General features: G+C 34.5%; 1 protein-coding gene across 7 annotated transcripts in view; it reads right to left on the bottom strand.

Moving 5' to 3' along the window:
• The window catches only part of LRBA (LPS responsive beige-like anchor protein), a 753,999-nt gene that overhangs the window by 320,087 nt on the left and 410,978 nt on the right, over window positions 1–22,934 (bottom strand). For all 7 annotated transcript variants that reach the window (XM_061384015.1, XM_061384012.1, XM_061384019.1 and 4 more), the window contains exons 38-40: window positions 12,196–12,320; window positions 4,230–4,376; window positions 1,581–1,717 (exon numbers count right to left, since the gene is read on the bottom strand). In XM_061384015.1, the coding sequence (XP_061239999.1) occupies window positions 1,581–1,717; window positions 4,230–4,376; window positions 12,196–12,320 (409 nt within the window). The remainder of the gene's footprint in view (window positions 1–1,580; window positions 1,718–4,229; window positions 4,377–12,195; window positions 12,321–22,934) is intronic.

The following is a 22,934-nucleotide window of genomic DNA, read 5'->3' as shown; positions in this document are numbered from 1 at the left end:
GCTGAAACATTTTACTAATATAAAGTAGCTACAGTTTTGATTTCTGTACATTTGGCAGGATGCAGCAGTACAAGGTCTGTGATTAGGCTCAAAGATCCTATATTATACAAGCAGCAGGGGAAAAAATAATTTAATGATGCTGCACAGAAAAAGATCAGACAGAAATAGAAGTTATAACTTCCCCCAAAAGGAGTCAATAACTTCAAAGAGCCTAACCATAAAGATTGGCAGAGGTTTTAACAATAAGGACAACTCATTAGATACTTTAAAAATAAATCACATTTTAGACTTTACGCCATGTATGTCCCAAAACATAATATTTTGAATTAAATTTTGGCCTTTCACACTCACAAATTACTATAAATTAGAGAGTTTGGGTAATTTTGGTTACTTTCCTTTCCTAAAAACTGAAACAGGTTTTCAGACATTTCAGCCATATAACAAAGTAGAAATTTCTTCTAGCTGATATAATTTCAGAATTAAAGTTTTCTCTACATTGGATTAGCTGCATTCTCAAACTCAAAACAATCAGTTCCAGCACAGACTCCCTTTCGTACAGCCTACCAAGTCCCATCTTAATAAAAGCAGAAATGCTGAACCCAAAGGCATAAACATGCGTAAGACAAGAGGCGATTTGTGAAGTTTTAAAAAAGTATAACGTTTTCATTAAGAATGACTTTGAAATTCCTCTAAGTCACTAAATTTTAATAATTCAGATGTTTACAAGTTCAAAGAATTCCCTACCAATAAACTCAAGAAAAACATACACATGTGTGTGTGTGGACATATACCACACATAACACACACTAACAGCCTGTAAAAGAAAGGATTCCAGTTTTAAAAGCCTCTTCTCTTTCTACAGGTTACTTACTTTGCTCATTTTAAGAGACTCAGAACAAATTCTACCATTCAACTTTCATGAAATAAACCTAATTTTGGCTTTACGGCTGTGCTACAAATGTCTCTTAGTAAAATAAAGTTGCCAAGGTCTGAAAAGTAATCAGAAATACATTTTAAAGGGGAAATTACATTTTCATTTAAGAATAGGAAATTATGCAGCGCCTTGTAAAATCAACTACAGGTAATGGGAAACAGAGGTATCTCGCGCACACAAGCCATGCTTGCGTGCACGACAGAGTAGTAAGTCATGTGGACAAAGCAAGGAGAGTGATATATTGGTATTATATCCAGAAAATATAAAGGCTAAACAAAATAATTTCACTCTGAATCTCACTGAATTGTGTAGCTTAATTCACCCTGGACCCTTTGAGGCAAAACATATTTTATAGACGATATTCCCTGAGGTTCTTCCCCCACCCCAGAATGAGCTAATGATAAATGCAATTAAATGGAAATTGTTTCTGAATCTAAATGAACTTCAATAATGTAACTAGCTGGTAAGGGAATCATAAGCTAAAAGAGATAGTTGCCGTGCATACAGGCAGAAGCAATTCATCAAGAAATTCAAACTATCTCTCTCAGATTTTACTAACGCCAGTCTTACTCAACAGCAGTCCACCATCCCATCATAAGAAAAACAAAAATTCCATAAAAAGGAAACCCACTCCTCATCTTCTCACCTTGGGGTCGATTTTCTTGAAGTTAGGGTCTTCTTCATCCACCTCAAAATAGAGTTCGGAGGAGGTGACAGAAAGAGTGCCCTTTACGACAACAGAGGGGGCCACAAGCTGAGCTGGTGTGCTCAGGCTAACAGGACCTGCCAAAAGGAAAGACAAGCCGGACAAGTTGGAGTGACATTTTTTCAAAAAATCAAGTGGATTCAGGCAGAAATTTCATATAATTTTTAAATTTTCTCCTCTAGCAAACTGCCTGCCAACCCCTTTTACACTTACAAATTCTGTCCACCCCAAACCTCCCGCTGAAAATGCAAAGTTAGGGTTCTCATATTAAGAAATCTATATATAAAAGGTGGTTAATCATAACAGTAAACTACAAAGCAATTATTTTACAAGGAGTCTGCCAAGCATTGGTCTAATCTCCTGGTTAGAAGGTGACTCTGCCTAAGTAAGTCCATCCACATTCCATTTAGAAAACAAGCCTCGGGCTATCAAACAACATGGAGCAACAACCAGGAGCAAGGAAGACTCCATAGGTTCCCAAGGCCAGAGGTTAGCTTAGTGTTTGGCTGAGGCATGATTATAAAAAGATCACCAGCTTATCAGTGAAGTGAGAAATGTTAAACCATATTATCTGATAAAGATTGTGTGCCAGGTTGACACAAAACCTCTTCCATAACAACTTTACCCCATAAAAAACTGGGGAAAATACTTCTTTTCTAAGCCTGCCCTTCCATTGTTAAATATTGTTCAATGCGTCCAAATCTAATATTAGTGTAGTTCGGGGACTCTGGGAGTAAACAGCTGGAGGGTGGGTTTCCAAGTGAATGAATTTTTATTGGAATAATCAAATCTCCACAGGGCTTATCAAAGAGACAAATCAGCCTGCTACTGAAAACAATGGATTCAGTACAGATAGAAGAGCATAAAGTATATTAGAGCCAAACCTAAAATAAGGACTAAAAATAACGATTATACATCTATATACTTATGTAGCGATAGATGTAGCAAGGTTTTGAAATTCCATGTAAATTCCTCATTGGAAAAATCCTATAGGTGAAGAAAAAAGCAAGACAAGACTGGCATTTATAGTCTTGAATTAATATAGTGCCTACAAACAAGGTACACCTATTCAGGTAATCAATGGGTGAATAAGTGTTTCAAAATTCAGATGAATTGGCATTTCCATCGATTGTTGGAAGGGTGTTGGTCCTTAATCTCACATCAATCTTAATGTGTGCCAGCAGGACAATAGGAGGGATGCTCTGTGGAGATCAGAGCAGGTTTTGCCCTCTATTCCCAATGTACAAATACATTGTGTTTGCAGATGGGCAGCAGATAACTGCAGAACAGCCATGATTTCCCAAAGCTCATCCCCATAAATGGATGAAATAAGCAGCTATGTGTTCTTTTGCTGTCTCCTTTGCCCTCCGTACATTAGCATGTAATCCTGAGAAGAAATAACATTTTTTCAATCATTCTCAGACATTCAATTACAGGGTAAGCAGACAGCTGCAGGAGCTGGGGCAGCCTAGGTCCTACAGAAGACCCCTGACAATTTCCACTTCATTTCTAACCCACACCACTTTATTAGTGTGGATTACTTCTTAATCCTATTGCCATTGTCAAGATTATATAATTAAACTCCCCTTTCACCTCTATTACTGTATGAATGTATTACTAGTAGCAAGAATAGAGGCAAAATAAAGGAGGAGGAAATGGGTAAATGGATGCAAAGGAAGAGACTAGAGAATAGCAGTGCACACCTTCCTCTCTACCCCCACCCCAAACCCCTTAACAGTATGCTCCAATTAATTTTATTTCACTTTACAAAGAGATTTACGGCCATCAGGGAAGATACCATCATATTTTTGCTTTTCATTATCATTCATTGCATGGTTGCAGATATGTCACTAAATGAAAGATTTTTTTCATTCCTTTTAATGTAAAGTTATCAAAATAGAAGGGTATATAACTTTCATCCATAGAAGTTCTAGAATCTTTCAGATTTTCCTCCTTGAGGGACATAGTCTCGGGCACTAAAAAAAAAAAAAGCCATTTAATGAATGACTAAAATTTCAAGCTAAACAAGAGAATTTTTCCCTTAAGGGAAGTAAAACTGAAAATCTGCAGAGCGCAAATCAAAAATTCCTACATCAGGTAAAATATGTGAATCCTGTGAAAAGCCATAGCATTCTCGAAATGGATTTTTTTTGAGAGAGTTAAATGTATATGCAGCATGTTTCTTAAGATCTGTATATCAAAGCAAATAGCTCATCTGCCTCCAAGCTTTATTTACAAAGCAATTGCCATAATTTTACTTATAGCTCTCATTCTGTAGAGATTAGGTTAACTCCCATTAGATGGGTGATGCAATTTTGTTGTTGCTGCTTTACACTTTTATTCTTTCTCAGTAAAGATTATTCATCAAAGAAAAAGATGAGTAGGGTAAAGAGAATGAACAGAATAGAGTGACGGGGATACAGTATTGAAGATAAGGGGGAAAATGTTTAGAAGAACAAAAACAGTCTTCATTTAATGTAACTGTGGGTGCAAAGCTGGTAGTCCTAGCAGTCACAGCTGGAAAAGTAAGTAATTAAATGCTTCTTGGACCAGAGCTAGCTGAAGTATGTGCACAACCACTGAATTTACCGGTGAGATTCTCTAAATCTTTCTCATCCATGGATGATAGAGTATCATCGTCGCCTTCCAGGAGGGTCTCGTTTTCTGAGTTCTGATTTCCTAAAGCCTGACTCTTGATGGACTGTTTTCCTTTAGCAAGAATATCTTCATCTGCAGCTGAAATGAAAAGGAAACAAAGCTGTCCATCAACTCTGGGAAGAGTCCTGGCAGAGGGGCAGGGAACTGAGGTAAGGAGAGGTGGCCAAGATGGTCACTCCTTTTACCCAGCATCATCCAGGGTGGGGAAAATGATGGGCATGGCCCACACGTTCCTTCTGACAACCGTGATTCCCCAAACCTAGTCTAACGTTACCTTGAACAAGCACCCTAATCCCATTAAATCTGACCCTGGCACTGCTCACTGAACCATTTGTTTACTTATATTTAAGGCAGAAGAGGGTTCAATAACAGCACTTTTTTTTTGTTAGTAGAAAAAAATCAGAACCTAGTTTTGGAAACAATACCAGCTTAACACTGAAAAAAAAGGAGGACTGATTTATTCCTGTGAAAAATATTATACCCACAAACATTCTGCAATGGTGGGGGAGTGGCTGTGAAGGAGAATCCAGAAATAAGAAGGGTTTAGGGCCGAGAGCTATTCGCAGCCAATGAGGATCCAGGCCAGCTTCTGAGGCCATGGCTGATGCTAATAAAGCCATAGCAGCTCCCAGAAACTGCAGGCTCTTCCTCTCCCTCCATCCGCCCTTTTTCCTTCACACCGACCTTCCATACATTTCACCCCTGCCACACCCCTGCTGCAGCCCTTACACAAATATCCAAGAGCAAGGCAGTGTGGAAACGAAGTGGAGGCTCAAACACTACCTCCTCCATGTGTTTAAACTAAAGGGCTAAGACGCCCCAGGGGCAAACATAACAGAAAGCCCGCGATGAGAGGCATCTGGGCAAGGAGCCTCACACCGCCCAAACTGGAGCAGCCTGTGCAGAGCAGCCGCGCCAGAACCGCCAGAATCACAGTGCCGAGGCAGCCTAAGGAAGGAAGGAAGGAAAGGGAACAGCACCGAGAGAGCTCTGCAGAGCACCCATAGCCAGCGGCGGACCCAGGGAGACGAGTGGGAGGGCAGCTGGAAAGAGTCCTCGTAGAAGCTCAAAACCCTGTAACCCTCCAAGATGACTCCCCTCACTTTGAGCAGCCTTCTCCTTAAGAAACACACAAAAACAGATACTAACTTCCGGACTGGGATATTTTAAAGCTCATAGTGTCACATAAGGGAAAGTTCAGAATCCTCACTATGTGACTGACATTCCCGGTTTCCACCCAGGAGACCTGAGAGGTAAAAGCACCTGCTCCACCAGGCAGCAGCTACTGACAGCAATCAGATGGAGAGGCTTTTTGCTCCACTGCAATACCTGCCGAGACACGAGGCTCCAAACCCAGATACAGGATAAAGCACTCAGTCTGAAGAAATGTTTATCTATAGAATTTATTCTAAATAGTTAAACTGCATGTGTCCTAACTGGTTAATGAGACAAAGCAAGGCTTCTTTGAGTTTAATAGGTATGGTTATGGATAATGTTAAAGGGTAAAAGTTTATTTTTATCATATTTATTGTGAGTTCACCATGTATAATATTTACATATAATATTTATGACATTATTTAAATGAACACAGGAGCTTTCTATTAAATAAGAAAGTCATGGGAAGAAGCTTTCTCTGTTTAGTATTGATTATCCCCTATGGATAAATAAAATCTTATTTTCTCTCACACCCACATATAGCATAGTATGGTTAAAAATATATGAAGGTCTCAATAATTGAAAAGAACTTAGAAGTATATATTAAAATGGCTCTATTTTCTTAAATACGATAAAGAAACATACCAAAAAAACCACTATTTTTTTGGAAAATAGGAATATAAGTTTTTACATCATTGTTTATATTTGCGGCATTTATATTTCCATACCTTGAAATCACAAACATTGCTAACATGATCTTTTTCAACTTACTAACAATTTTACTAAAAATAGTCACAGAGAAACACAAGAAAAATCATCATCATCTGTATTTTGTTAATGAAGTAAATTATAATAAATTAACAGTAGCCAGTCAAGAATTTTAGCACAAACTCAGTATGCTACATTCTCACTTCCTGGATGCATAATTCCTTCAAAACAGAAATAATAATAATAATAATGCTAAAATTAAGTACACTTATCATATGCCGAAGAGTATTCAAAAGCACTTTAAACATTTAACTCATTTAATTCTCATATGCCTTCTGCTAAATTCTCCTTTTCATGTGAGCAAACACACTCAGAGAGGTTTTATAACTTCCTCAAGGCAACACAGTTAATGAGAAGTAGAGTCAGGAATCAAATCTAGTCCCTGTGGCACCAGAATCTGGGCTTCTAACCAGTATGCCAGAGAAAATGAAAATAATCAATGTGCAAATATGAATGTATACATAATTTACTGGTTGGTTCACTAAATCTAATGTTTCCCATAATGCATTTTAAAAGATTAAGTCACAATCATAAGAAATAAGTACAGAATAAAGACATATTCATTTCCAAACCTAAATCTGATGAACATAGGCCCAACAAATCCGAAACAACGAAATTCAACAGCTCACTCATTACTTTCTCTGATTACTGCCATACATGTTCTGAAGTATACCAACCTTATTTGAAAGAAGGAAAAAAAAAAATTTAATCTGAAAACATTTACAAAAAATGAAATGACTGTAAGACTCATCAGTGGCCATATGCAATGGTTTAAAATAGCTCAGTAAATAAATTACATTCATTTAAATGACTACTATTACCTTTTATCCCTTCCAACTGAAATTTTAAAATTTTAAATATGTTTCTCATCATGCTGACAACAAATAAGACACAATAACTTCTGAATTAAATAAAATTTTATAGAAAAAATTTAAAACACTATAGTTCTACTGTACACATACAAACACCACTTTAATTTATTTATTTACTTATTTTTACAAGCTCAGATTCTGGGATTGTTCAACCTCAACTGAAAAAGCTCTTGTCACGGAAAATATGCAGCTTACTGATATTTAGAATGGTTTTCCTGTAATTAACTCCCCCTTGAGGATTTTAAGTTAGCAGCAGTAAAATTACCAACAGTACTCTAATACACACCACATGCGCTGGTGTTCAATTCTCAGTGGTCTAATAGCTTTCTACTAAAGAACTTTTTTCCCCCCTCAAAATTAGAACAAAACTGTCCCAAGCATAAAATAAAAGATAATTATCATGTTTATATGTGCTGGGAAAAGTATGTTTTTAACTTTCATTTGTCTTATACTCAATCAACCATTAAAACAAGAATCAATTATTTTAATATCTTCTGTGAGTGTATCCTACACTTGTATAAAAGTTTAATTGGATGAAGTAAAAATATACTTTTGGTTCAATTTTAAAGCTTGATTCACATCTTTTCTAGTTAATAAAATTACTAAAAAACATGACAACTGTTTAAATTTTTCATTTCACTATCAACAAACTGCCTTCACTAATCTCATATCTTATTCTGATTTAATATTTATCCTAACTTGATAACTAAGTTGCAACTGCTACATAAAACTGCAGAAATCTGTAAAAAATGTTTTATTTGAAACATGTGATTCACTGGGGCTACAAGCAATGAGCAGGCTCAGAGAAAAGCTGGTCCTCAAAATGTAAAGTTCAAGTTCTTCAGAGGTACCTCTGGGCATGAGTTGATTTATCTAGGTAACACAGACAAGCTATGTAAAATTAAAACAGGAAAAGAATATAGAATACTGTTCTACCCATGATATATAATCTCTTTTTAAAAGTCCAGTGACTGTTCTAGTGAACTGGAATTATCAATAGTCCATATTACGATAAAAGATTTATACATTAAGAATTAGCCACTTTGTTAAATAAAAAAGAAAGATAATGACTGGTATAACAAAGTGACCTTAATTATACATAAAATATATATGAGTATCCACTTAGTGTGATGTGCAGTGGATACCATAACTGTTGATTCTGAACAGGACACATGAAGAATATCTTATATTCAACTACTGTCCTAAACTAATTCCCCTTTATAGTTTATGCAATTTCCAAAGTCAATAAAATTTATTCTAGAAAAGTTAGTTAAACGACAAAGTGTAATTAGCAGAAAAAGCCAAGTCCAACATGGGTTTCTCAAAAGCTTTAGACAGAGAATCTAATGTATGTTTATCCTAAAAAAAGAAGCAATAATATCTGGCATTATTTGAAGATATGAGAGAATGACATGATTTACAGTCTTTACATGGTCTGTCATCCCTAGAAAATCAGATGAGTTGCTTGTATCAGTAAATGTGACTACAAGACACTTGTAAAACTATGTAAAATACTCATATACTTCTATTAGTATGCAAATTCTCTACAAAATAAACATGTCTTAAATGCAATCAGATTCTAGCGCTAAACTGTTTTAGTATTTGAATTAAAACCAAGCTTTCCACCATTTAAAACATTTTTTACATGTCTTTGAATATAAAATTTCCATTATATTTAACAATGAATTTTAAAAGACAGTACAGCAGAGTGATAAGAAAATCTGATGAGCCATCAGTTAACCTGGGATTTAGCTCTATATCTACTAAGAAGTATGTTGGACTTTTGTTTCCTCAGTTTCCTTATCTGTAAAGAATAAAGTCAGACTAGACTTTAGCTTTAAGTTCTTTTCAGATCTAAAATGCTCTGATGATAAATAACTGACAGACTGGACTCTGTGCATTAGGAGAAAGCTACAAATCATTACAAATGATTTCTGATAAATTTTAAAACTACAAAATTGGAGAAAATGCCCTCAAAAAATCAAATACCCACCTCTGCTTCCTGCTGCTAGTTTTTATAAAGAATATTTCATCATAAGAGGAAGTATTAATTTTAATTTTAAAATATGACTCAGTTTCTACAAAGTTAAAGAAATCTCCCATTACAAAATGACTTTTATAAATAACCACTTTGGAGGGTCTCTCTGTGAAAAATTACCTAAAGCCCTTTTCCCCAAGCAAGTTAATGTGAACTTGGGAAGGGCAATTAAATTGTCAGAATTAAAAAATTTGTTTTTAACTAGAAGGTAGCCAGAAGTAGAGTCATGGGGCTGGTATTGATCGCCTGAACAGAGAGCATCACTCTTCAGGTATTTACTCTGCCACCCTTACACCAGAGGCTTTCCTTCAAATCAAATCAATCTATAAAAAAGATGGCTCCTACCACTAAAATACATAACTAATCGCCAACAGTATTTCTATTTAGATATCTTCTTTTAATAACAGTACTATAGTTTGTGATGTTTTAAGATTGTGCATTTCCAAAATGTCCTATCTCCTTAGTTAAATTACAAATAAAAGTGAGAAGTCATAAAAGAGCATGAAAGTGACATACTACCTTCAGGAAAATCTATTTAATTCTTTGACTTCAACACTGAAGCACAGTGTTCATCCACAATAAATTCTATGGTTTCAACTGCATTTTGATCACATTAACTATGTTGTTTTGCATACGTGATTCTTAATATATCAATATTTATTTTTATTGGCTTCCTTACTGTAATTAAGTTAGGATTAAAAAAACAAAGAGCTTTATAATTAATACAAAACTAAAACTGAATGTGAACTAAAAGATACTCCAATTAATAAAACATCAAAAAATTAAGCTCTTTGCTTACCTAATACAGTGGCATAAATCGCACAGACATCAAACAATACTAAACTACAATCTACGTGCTGAGTTCCAAAACTGACTAATCATTATTAGTTAAAATTTTATAATAAATAATATTTGATTAGCTAGAGCTTTTACCTTTTTTTTAAAAAGTTATATAAAATATAACATCTTCTTAATTGGAAGCATCTACTACATAATACACAGTCTGTTAGTTTTTAAAAATATATTTCAGATTTAAATATATATTTTTAATCTTTCAGTCCTTTAAGTATCAATCATTATGAAACTAGTATAAAGTATTACCAAATAGAATGGAATTACATAAAATGCTAAACTTTACTTCTCTCTTAATTTAAAAATGCATATTAAAACACAGATAACATTATGTTAACCTTTCAATTACTATTTAGACTAACTGGAGTGAAATCTACTTCTAAATAGGATTATAAGTCTTAAATGACAGTAAGCATTGCTAACAAACATCTTTTAAAAAACATATGACTCAGCATTAAAAAAGTTGACATAATGTTATTTGAAAAGTTAAAATTCAACCACAAAGTTAAAATTTACTCATTATAAAATATCCTATGGCTCCCCAAAGTGGTTCAAAGTACTATTTTTGATCAATTGACTTTAATAAGCTCTGTACAACAGATTTTAAATTCAGTTAGCGCTATTTCTTTCATGATAAAGTACTAACAGTTTGCCTATACGCAATTTTAGAAAACAGGGACCCCCCCTCCAGATAGAAAAGGAACATTTTTCATAAAAATATTTTTACTGTCATTCATAGACTTCAGAACTCACAACTGAATGCTAAATGAAAATTAATAAGAAAGATACTTATTAAATTTTAAGTGCACATGGCAACATCTTTTTGAGAGAAGAATAAAACTGCAAAAGGCTAATTTTTTCTCAGTGTAAGAGTTATAAACTAAAACAAAAAAAAAGGCCAAAAACAAAATGAAAGAAGAAAAAAAAAATATATAAAACTCTTGAAATTCATAGCACTACATAAAAAGCACTTGAACCTTAAAACCAAAAGTGGCCTAATTAATTCTACATCTTATTTCTCCTTCTCCACCTCCTGTAGTTGAAGATGTAGGGCCCTGTGACTATTATTGCTTTAAGATCACTTTGTTATTGACTATTCTCTGTATGATCATTTATTTTAAAGGACTGATGTCACATTTGGTGTTGTATCTGATGACATATTGTGGACATTTTCTTCCAGAAATGGCTCTTTAAGGCTGAGTGCAAGAGGTTAAGCTGCCTGACTGAGGCCAAACCTAAGATCACAGACTTTTAATCTAAATTCTTAATATCCTTCTTGAATGTAATTTAACATTTATTTTGGACATTACATATTATCATTTAACCATAAGCTGCTGCATGTTAAACTAATACCCCGAAGAAGGGAAATTAGAACTATTTCTCATCTTACTAAAAACTAACCAATTTTTATTTTATAAAATCAAAAACAATTTAATATGAGTGGGTACATTTCCCCCCTTAACCAACAAAACTTAATTGGCTTTCAAAAATTACAAAACCCATGTAGAAACCCTATGATCAAAGATGATATATTATCAAGTCCAAAGGACATTTTCAGTTTTCCCAATTTGCTTGTGAGGCTTCTACCTCAACTGAATCACAGTGCTATGCATTATATCAAAAAAGGAAAAATTGTTAAGTTCTGATAACAAGATGATGCAGAACAGGAACATATGAAAATAATGTCTCTTCTTTTTCCAGGAGCCATCTATCACAACCATCTACAAATCAAGGCTCAGAAAGTATCGAGGCACTTGGACGTTTATTACTATCTCTCCCACTTCATAATCTCATGCTAAAATACCATGATTGAGGGAAAACCATACACATCCGACAAGACCTGGAAACCTATTTGGTTTGTAAATGCTGTCTTTCTGATATTCATGGATTTAAGACAGACGTCCTGGATTAATTCACTCAAAGCTGAGTATGTCACTTAAAAGGAGAAATATTTTATCCTCCTACTCTGAAACAAAGGGTCTATGTTAAGTAAGTTTTGCATGTGTAACATAATAAATAAATCCACTTGACACCATAATTTAATAGGACCCTACACTAACTATAAGAATTTGACTTCTGATTCCGGGGTGAGTAGCTGAGGAATGTGGCACTGGAGCATTTTACAGTACCTTGTAATAATGAAGTTATGCTCTTCATTACCAAGTACTGTACCTGCTGCTCGCTACTGGCAAGGAGTGGTTTACACACTGACCATGTTCCACGGCTGTTTTTAGTGTCGCTTCAGGATGTGTCGATCCTAGAGGGTTACGCACAAATCGTCGCCGGCGCCGCAAGTCATCTTCCCAGTAGTCGAGGCGCCAGAACTCACGAGGACGACTACAATGAAACAGAGAAGCCACATATGTTAGCAATTATCAAACAGCGTGGTAGCACTGAATTTCTGCATAAAGCTCTCCTTGTTTGCTCTGCCTTTTTTTCCCTCCCATTCCTCTTAATTCTCCCTCCACCTCACACTCCCCTTTCTGCAATCTTTAACTTAGGTATGTCCTTGAAAATAACAATATCACCTTCCAGTCTAAGGAACTCCTTTTCCTTTTTCTTGGAAGGTGAAATGAGCACTAAATATATCATTTTGAAATGAATTGCTGACAGTGTGATCAGTTTCCCCACACTCCAGTGGCATGTGCTCTGATTTCAGCCTCATTTCAGCCTCAGCAGGGCACCTTTCTCTGTGGCTGCATTTATAAACCAGAATAGGGAAAAGGCTATTATAAATATGGGATAGCATTACCTATATTAATCAAAGTCTGTCCCCCTTCATTTTTCTTCCTAATTTGTGCCTTTTTGCACAAGGTCAGTAAATCATACCATGAATTCTTGGTCCAGAAAGTGTTAACTTTAATGAATATCTCAGTTACATGGTTATGTATGTGATAATAAAATATTACTCTGTTTAGATGTGCAGGAATTTAATTAAAATAATCTCTTAAAATATTCATTACATTTAGCCCCTGAGGCTTAGAACAACACAAGAAAATGCATTTCTTTTCCACTTACTGTTTTTAAATAAACCATTCCTATAGAGTGAAATAGCAATCTATTTTCAAGCAAATCAGATTGGATTTCTGTTTTATGTAGTCTGTTTTTATATTTAATTAAAAACTACATGGTATATGATGTGCAATAATTGCTGTATCAAAAGCATACTTTTAGAAATGTATTTTTTAAAGGGTTCACTCAATTCAAGTTCCACTCTATTTTCTCCAATTATGTAGATCTTTTTACATGGCAATATATGAATGTCAACTTTCTTTTCTATTAACTAATCATGATCTAGCATGCTGAAAAATGTTTTCTAAGGAAAACACTAATATGAAGTTTTTTCAGTTACAGTTAAAAAAAAATCTCTGCAGGATATATTTACACTAGAGATATACAACATGAAAACCTGTAAGTTCCAATAATGAAATTTTAAAATTCATAATCAAAGCTTCTGCAAAAAAAATGACTAATGCAAAATAAAACCTCACTTGTATTTCATGAGCTAATAAAATTGTACCTGTCACCTTTGACAAATTAGTAGCCTTGACCAACTGACAGTCCCAAAATACCTACGTAAAAGTTATCCATATTTTGATGGTTAAAGAAGCTACCTTTAAAAGTTCAAAATAGATTTGTAAGTAAGTACTTCACCAATTAAAAATTAGCTTAGATTAATGAAAGCATTCATAAAAAAACAATAGGAATCCTATGCTCTTCATGAGAATGCTGGGTAGACAAGGAAACAGCAAAGATTTCCTTTGTCGATTTTGTTCATGCCTAAAGAGGAGGAAATATAAAGTAATCTAAGTGAAACATAAAAATGTGTAAGAACTGTTGTCCTCAAAGAGAAAAAAATTAAAAACCTCTTTCGTTCTTCTGTTATTTTGCTGTCTACCCTTCAAATGAAAACTATTATTATGATAGCATTTAAAGTTAAATAAGAAATACCTATAGAATACATAAAAACACAGAAAACAGTTGTTTGAACTCAATTAATAAAATTCTCCTTAGGATAGTGGGGGAAAGGCGGTACACAGATGGCTATGTGTATGGCTTTGATAGTCATGGAGCTTGGATAGGTACTTCATCATTCTGCCCACCTACATTTATCTGTTAAAATTATTATCAAATATCAGCCAGGATGCAGTCGTGAATCACAGGCTGCTCCTCGTCTTCAGGGGAATGATACAATGAGGGTCTATTCATCAGAGCAGCAATCGGCACAAGTAATTAGTTCCCTAGACTGAGATCTCCTACAAAGCCTATTTCAGTCAGCACCACAAACATATGACGGTGTAAAGCTAATGAAAGCTGCTAAAATTTGTTAACCTTTTCTGCCATCAATCCTTCTCATATTCTGTGCTTCAGTATTATGCAAAGGTGGTAAATTATTAATTTGTCATTCATCCATCCTTCTGAATTTTGAGTCAAATTAAACGATGTCATTCTTCTTGATAACAATTAAAATTATAAGAGGTGTTAAGCTGCTATTACAAAATTGTTACTAAATTAGGTAACAATAGATTCCATAATACTTGAGAGAGAAGTCAAATCTGATGGCTATTAAAGCATGTGTGTGATCATTTTTGTTAAGCAGTAGAAAAAGCAGAGGAATTATAAAATCATTCACAAATTTTCAAGAAACTCAAAGAAAATATCTGTAACAATAATAACCACAACTAGGAGGAAACAGAACTATAATATTTATTTTTGAGCTCTTCAACAGTAACAAATAATGGTCACAATGGTGACATTTGGCTGAAACAGAAACACTGATGTATTAGAAATGGAGAAGCTGTGCACATCGTAGAAAAAATTTTAAGGTAAGTTTTATTTACCCTAATTATGGACTTCTGTCTTCAAACGTAACCATTCTATCAAAAATTTAAAAATACTTTAGATATATTCAAATAAAATGAAGAAATCTATACCTCAGCATGATAATCTTTCCACTATCCTGAAAACTATATCTCAGAATATCTTCTCAATACAAGTAGTCTACCCCCTGTTACAACAATTTAGTCTGAAGACAAAAGCAAAATCACTCATTTCAGATCACAGATCCAGAATGGATTACAAAAATCAGTTAGAGAGACCAATAATTTCAGTACATTTTTTAAAGTCTCTCCAGATAATGCAGAATAAAAACCTTCAAGGAATTTACTCAAAATGGAATCATTATTAGCCTCATTCGAAAAAATTAGCATTTATCAACCAATTTCTGATTGTTAAGAGTAATATATGTTCTTTGAAAAAAATAAGTCATATTCATTTTTTCTTTCAGATAAGGATAATTACTAGCAAGTTTAAAGTCATCTACATAGTAAGAAACTGAGACATAAAAATTCACTGTTTTGTCCCAACTCTGCTCCTTCCAACAACATACAGTCTCAGCATAAGGCTCTATCACTGAGAAAATGAGTCACAATTTGTCAGTTTAGAACATGACTGGAAAGGGGAATGTGTAGGTTTCAATCATCAACTTAATATCTTTTGATTATTCACATAAAGATTTCACTCTTACTTAGGAAATACTGACACTCCCTCTCCAAAATCTCCTTCTTGGGGAAAAAGAATAAGAAACTGACATATTTGGGAAACTGATCCAACACTTTTCTCATAAGTTTATGAACTAAATTGTTATATATTTTTGTAGTTATCACTATGGTATGGCAGAAAAATTTTAAAGACTTCATGTATTCAGAAACAGACTGCTAACCAAATACAAGCATGGATAAGATGAGAAATCACTTATTCTGAGAACTTATAAATATACATCTACATCACTATATACCGATACCTCTATATATCTGTATCTATCAAAAAAATTACATTAGTACTACATGATGTCACATTCACAAACCTCATCTATATCCATTTTTACAAATAATTAAAACTAAGATCCTCAAAAAAGCACTCAAATTCAGGATGTAACCCTAGGCTCTATAAGATCTAGAAATAAAGCCTTCTCTATAAAAGGTCTGGTAGTCAGGTCCCCTGTTAGTACACAAGCTCCAAGTACCTTGGACTAACAGGAATATACTATATTTGAAAAGCTGTGCGTGTGTAAATAATGACAGTGAAAATAAATGTTCTAATGTTTCTTTCTAATTATTTCTCCCCCTTTCTTTGGCCTAATCTCAAAGTCTAAGATTAAAATGATAACATAGGCCTGTCTTTTTCAAAGTATAAGCATGCGTGCATGCTCAGTTGCATCAGTCATGTCTGACTCTGCAAAAGTCATCTAATTACCTTTCTACTCTTTTAAAAACCACATATATGTATTTGTACAAATAGAACTTTAACATATTGCTATGAGCTACATAATATAACACAATGCCATTTTTATATACAGAATATGTACTTTCTATTCTACAAGAACAAAATCAGATAGACTGATGAAATAAATCTTAGAAGGAAATACAACTCAAGCAGCAATAGATAGGCTATTTGTTCCCCTCCCAGGCCCACTGTGGACAGTGATTTGATCTACTAAAGAAAATGAATAAGGATGAGCCAAAAGAGAATCACTTGGAAAAGGAAGAAATATTAAAACAGAGAATCAGTAACTAAGGGATAATCCATAATCTTCCTCTAACAGTTGAATGGTTTACCTATAAAAAAATGTATTGTTTTCCACAAGTAAATTATAAGACTCTCTAAACTTTAGCTTTCCTCAGAGAAAGTATGGCAATCCAATTGGCCAATTCACAGTGTTGAATGGATGGATACTGAAGTAGACTCCTAAAACACTGCCTAATAATGACTAACTCAACCTTGAGCCAGGAGCTAGGGATACAAAGATTATTATGATATTTTGTCTCTGACCTTGAGAAAAGACAGATGAGAAAACAGTAAGAATTTAAAAATCATGTGCGATAGAGCAGAGCTCTATTAAATGGCACAGCGCGAAGGAGCACTGTTCTCACCAAATTTGTTCAAGTGGCACTCCTGGAGTCGTGCAACGTTCATTTTGTGCTGCAGTGTGCAAGCACCCTATGAGAAATGACAGGGTACTCTGAGGACATCTTATCTTCTCCCCACTTCTTTCTTTGCTCAGGCTCCTTTTTTCTCTGCCCAAGTTAAATCTAATCTTCAGAATAGGGAACAGAATAAGCCCTTCAGATGCTATCAGTAGCAGTCACACATTTAGCATTTCCCTGATGCAGGAAAAGGTGTTCGGACCACAAATAGGCATGACTGTCAAAGAAACAGGCAAAATTCAATATTCAGAATAAAATAATCAAGAACAAAAGAGAAACCCTGACATTTATTTCACTGAAGTCATTAAATTCATATTGTTCTATTAAGGTATATTATGTTCTACTATCATTCTATTACAGTAAAACAATGCTAATTACTGAAATGAGGGGTAGTTCTTATAAAAATTATTCTAGTTATTATATAATCTAAATGCATTGTCACATTATTTAAATTAGTCAAATATATGCATGTTTGTGATCCCTTTGGTTGTAGGGTTATTTTTATGTAACTTGAATCTATACCAAAAAATGAATTCTAGTCTTAAAAAGAATAACTGTCAAATTCAATTATATTAGAAAAATATTCAATTTTCCATCTTTTCTATTTTCTTGTGACAATGCCTGATAAATCTTGACGACCTTACCACAAGTCAGTAATAAATTCTGGCCAGAAAAAAAGTTCTAAATCCTAGAAAATTCTGGTATTCATATTTTGCTCTTATATTTGTATATTACCTATTTTTCTGACTCCTATATCTGGCTAGCGTCTAATTCTACGGTTTTAGATTAAAAATTAACACTAGACATTAGCTACAACTTAAATGGTAGCCTCTAAAAAAGAAGCACATAAACATTTTCAGTGCACTGTCGGTTAGAAGATAAAAGCACTTAAGTTCTAGAAGGGTTTCACTTTCTGCATAAATCTTGCTGAAATAATGTGCAGGTACTATATAGGTTATCGTACAATATAAAAGAATGCTTTATCTCACAAGCTGAAATCTACTGTGCCTTCATGCAGATAGACAGAATATTAACTAAAACCTGTTTACCAGATACCAACTATAAATCAAACGCAAGTGATCTATGCACTATGCTATCTTAATAAAAAAAAAAGGAAAAAATCCTTCAGTTTCAGTAGAGACACCTTTTGAAGTGGAATCCTTTCTTTATCGAGGACTTACACAGAGAATTTCTATTACATTGAGCCACTAGAGCATCATACGTGTTAATTAGGTAAAATTACATTTTATGTAGTAATGAACTTAAGCAATGGAGCTATTCAGTGTATTTCTGTTTGCTTTCAGAGACAACTAGAGACCCATTTTCATTAAATTTGGACATTTCAAAAGAAATACAATCTTGCAACGGAGTCAATTATTCAAAAAATAATACCAAAGTTTTCCTAGCTGTTGTTAGCCTGTTAACCATTTATTCACTCAGTATTTTTACCAGGAATAGGTTATGAGAAATCAAAATCTAATGTTAATTGTACTACCAGTTAAGATTCTAACAACAGAGAATTGAAAAACAAATTAAAATATATGATATCATTGGATACCAGAAACTTTAAAATTCACCTCAGTAGCCACACCAATTGCACATCTCTGTTCTCTTTTCCCCAAAAATCTTATTTAAAAAGTAATTCAGCAAAAATCAGTTGAGTGCCAACTATACACCAAATCTTGGTACCTACAAATAAACTACGCTGGGTTCAGCACAGAATTTTTTACATTAGAATCAGAATAAGAAAATTATCGAATATAGACAATAAATTTTAAATGAGATAACAATTACTGCACTAGGCTGCTGTATGCTAGACAGGTCACAAAGAGTCGGACACGACTGAGCGACTGAACTGAACGCTAGACATTACACTCTTTTACAAGCATTATCAACAAGCCTCACTACAAGCCATCCATGATTAAACACTGCTCTTTTCATTTTTAAGATGAAAAGCTCAGTCTTACCCATCAGTAGTAAATCATAAGATTCTATGGACTTCAAAGCCAATGAGCTTTTCACAAGACATTTCCTCTAGAAACTCTTTTGGATACTATTATAGGTACAATCAAAGTACTAATTAACCCTGCCTGGGAGGACTGAAGATTTCATTAAGCTTTCAGTGAGGATCTATTTTGTAAGTTCCATGAGGACAAGGGTTTGTGTCTATGTAATTCACTGACCAAGCATAGTAACTGAAACAAAACCAGCACTTAATAATTAAAGAATGAACAAGATGATTTTCTAAAAATAATTTAAACGATAAATAGAAGTCTGCTTGGCAAAAAAGAAAAGGCATTACAAACAGAAGAAACATCATGCACAAAGGCTGACACAAAAGGCATTTCTATCGAAGAGGGTTTGGGTAAGCAAGATCATTTCAAAGCAGCCTCAGAGTGGCAAAAACTAAGGCAGGAAACACAGGGTTAGAATCAAGATTTCAAAAGTCACTGTATGGTTAACTAAAATAGTTACTTTTTACATCTTATAGTCAACAGAGAGATAACTAAACTTTTTAAATAAAGGATTATTTATGATCAACCTTGTATGTTATATGGCAGAAATATAAAATAAGACAGTGGGGATAGACTGTAGAGGCTATGATACAGAGACATACTTGAAATGGAATCAGATTTGATGAGACATTCAATGTGGGAGGTGAGAAAAAAGGAGATAATGAGAATAAAATTGAGGTTTGTGAGGAGGGGATAAAGACGCTATTTAACTGAAATGAAGCAGCTTAAGTAGACATGGTTGGTGGAAATAACCGTATCATAGATTCCTGATAATATCTAGGTGTGCACAGTCACTCAGTCATATCCTCCTCTTTCCAGCCCAGAGACTGTAGCCTGCCAGTCTCCTTTGTCCATGGAATTTTGTAGGCAGGAACAGTGGAGTGGGTTGTCATTCCCTACTTCAGGAGATCTTCTGCAAAGACTGAAGCCTCAACTCTTGCATCTCCTCCACTGGCACACAGATTCTTCACCACTAGCGCCACCTGGGAAGTCTAGGTAGGCATGTCTAATAAGTAAGCAATATAACCTGGGAACTCGGAAAAGCAGTCTGGACTAGACATATAAAATTGGGAGACTGATTAGCCTTGGAAGTCAATGGGTTTAGATATTTGTCTAACAAAAATTTATTGAGTGTTTACTATTGGCTAGGTATTGCGCTAGATCCAGTGAAAACTATATTGAAAGGACAGGAAAAAGTGAAATCTAGGAAATTCCAATATTTAAAAATTATAAAAGAGGAAAGAAACAGGAAAGGAAGTAATTGATTCTCATAATCAATAAGATAATAGAAGAAGCAAAATAGAATGATGCCAAAAAAGACAAACAAGCAAAGATTCTTCAGAGCACTGAATGGCCAGCAATATTTAATTCTGATAAAAATGTCCAGAAAGACAAAGAATGGAGGGAAGCTTTTGATTGCTTTCTGTGTGTTTTAAACAATTTTATAATATATAATTTACATACCATAAAGCTCACTTGTTTACAGTGTACAGTTCAATGCTTTGTAATGTGTACAGAGTTGTGCAACAATCACAATAATCTAATTTTAAAATGTTTCTTTCCCTCCAAAGAAATCCCATACCCACTATTCTCCCTTCCTTGAGGATGGATAAGTACAGGATTTCACATTATATAGGTTAGACAATATAGGGTTTGCTCTGGACTACAGTGTCTTAAGTTTGGGCCAACCTGCTGCTAAGTTGCTTCAGTCGTGTCCGACTCTGCGCGACCCCAGAGAGGCAGCCCACCAGGCTGCCCCGTCCCTGGGATTCTCCAGGCAAGAACACTGGAGTGGGTTGCCACTTCCTTCTCCAATGCATGAAAGTGAAAAGTGAAAGTGAAGTTGTTCAGTCGTGTCTGACTCCTAGCGACCCCATGGACTGCAGCCTACCAGGCTCCTCTGTCCATGGGATTTTCCAGGCAAGAGTACTGCAGTAGGGTGCCATTGCCTTCTCCATGGGCCAATCTAAAACAAGTCAAATTATAAGTAATTGGTTAAAGGCATCATTGTTAGTACTGGAACTTTTCAGAGAGCCCATGAGAATGCATTTTTTTCTTTAACATTTCTGTTATATATAAAAGATACTAAAAAACTGAGTCTAATTTATCTTTTAAGGACATCTCTTTTAAAAAATATTTATTAATATTTAAGTTACATAAATTTAATTATTCATTATATTTGTAAATATTTATTGTATTATATCTATATTTATTTAAAATTATTTTAAATTACTAAATATTTAATTATTTAAATTAAATATTATTTACTTCATAAATATTTATTTAGATAAGTGACTGGCTCTTCTTCGCTGTTCACAGGCTTTCTCCAGGTGTGGTGCACAGGTTTCTCATTGTGGTGCTTGTCTTGTTGTGGAGCGTGGGCTCCAGGCCACCTGGGCTTCAGTACTTGTGACGCATGGGCTCAGCAGCTGTAGTATATGTGCTTTGCAGTCCCGTGGCATGTGGAATCTTCCCTGACCAGAGATCAAACTGGTGTTCCTTGTATCGCAAAGCAAATTCCCAACCACTGGACCACCAAGGGAGCCCAGAATAATGTTTCTGAGATCCAACTATGTCATGGCTATAACAGCACTATATTTTTTTTTATTGCTGAAAAATATTCCATTGCATCAATATACAACAGTTACTGACTTTATTTTAAAATTTTTTTGTCAATGAAATGAACTAGGGAGATAAGGTAATTAAAGAAGGTGAAAAACAGATAAGTATGCGTGCAAGTGAAAAAGACAAACTTCAAAGAGAAGAAAAACTGAAGGACTAATTTCGGCCTGGTTATTTCTATTTCCTCTATTAAACAGGAGGGTTTTGAGTAAAGTACAGAATGAAAGGATAAAATTTTAGAGAGCTGCCTTGGGGAATGTGAAAGAAAGCTAACTAAAGCAAAGTTTGAGGATGACTTAAGTAGTTCTGAAGGCCTAGCAGAGACTGGAAACCATTCGGCTGAAGTGGCACTAATCTGTACAACTGTGATCCTCCCCATCCCCAGCCATGTTCAGCAACCTAAGAGGCAACAGTAAAAAGAGCAGTTGGCTAAACTCACTCAAGGAAGGTAAAGGAAAACGAGTAGGAAAACAATGAGAACGTCTGGGATGGGTAAGCACAATAAACCCATGATCTTCCCAGACCTCAATGAAACAAACACTTAAATGGAAGCTTATTACACACTGATTCATTGGGAAACCAAATTTACCCTGCTTTCAAGTCAATGATATTGATGATAATTTGGTTTCCCAAATAATTAATCAATATATGTTTAATCAGTGTATCCTCTCCTTCTATCTGATACTGTTATGAATTTTCAACTTGTATTAAACCATGCCTAGAAGAAAAGAATTGAGTCTATACTATATTTGGAGACTGTCTCCAATATTCAAGCTGTATGATCACAGTAATAAATAGTCACAGAGCTGGACAACATACACACAAAGAATAATCTGAAGCCTTAGGAAGATAGGACTTCACTCTCTTGAGAAATAAATCACTCTGAGCTTCTGGAATGGGCATGGGAACTAAAATTTACTAACTGTTGATGATGTATCAGGCACTCTACACTAAGTATTTTATACATGATCTCATTTAATTCTTAAAACAATCCTATAAATTAGGAATATACCACCAAATTAACAGGTGAAGAATGAAGGCTCAGAAGTCAAGCCATTTAGCCACGAAGAAACAAAGCTAGACCTTCCCTCTGGAACTCTTCATTACCAGAGGATTTTGGTAATGCTACTACTTCTACACCCAGATATTCATACTAGTGTCAGAAATATAGTATGACAGTTCATTTACATGTTTTAACATCTCTTTTATAAAATGATGGATTAGAATAGAACCTAAATTTTTTATAAATTATATGACTATGTGCACATATTCCAACAAAGAACAATTACAAGATATTACTTTTTCCAGCACTAGCATCACCAAAATTG

Source organism: Bos javanicus, chromosome 17 (assembly GCF_032452875.1).
Source record: "Bos javanicus breed banteng chromosome 17, ARS-OSU_banteng_1.0, whole genome shotgun sequence".
NCBI lineage: Eukaryota > Metazoa > Chordata > Mammalia > Artiodactyla > Bovidae > Bos > Bos javanicus.
This window is presented reverse-complemented; position numbering and strand designations above follow the sequence as displayed.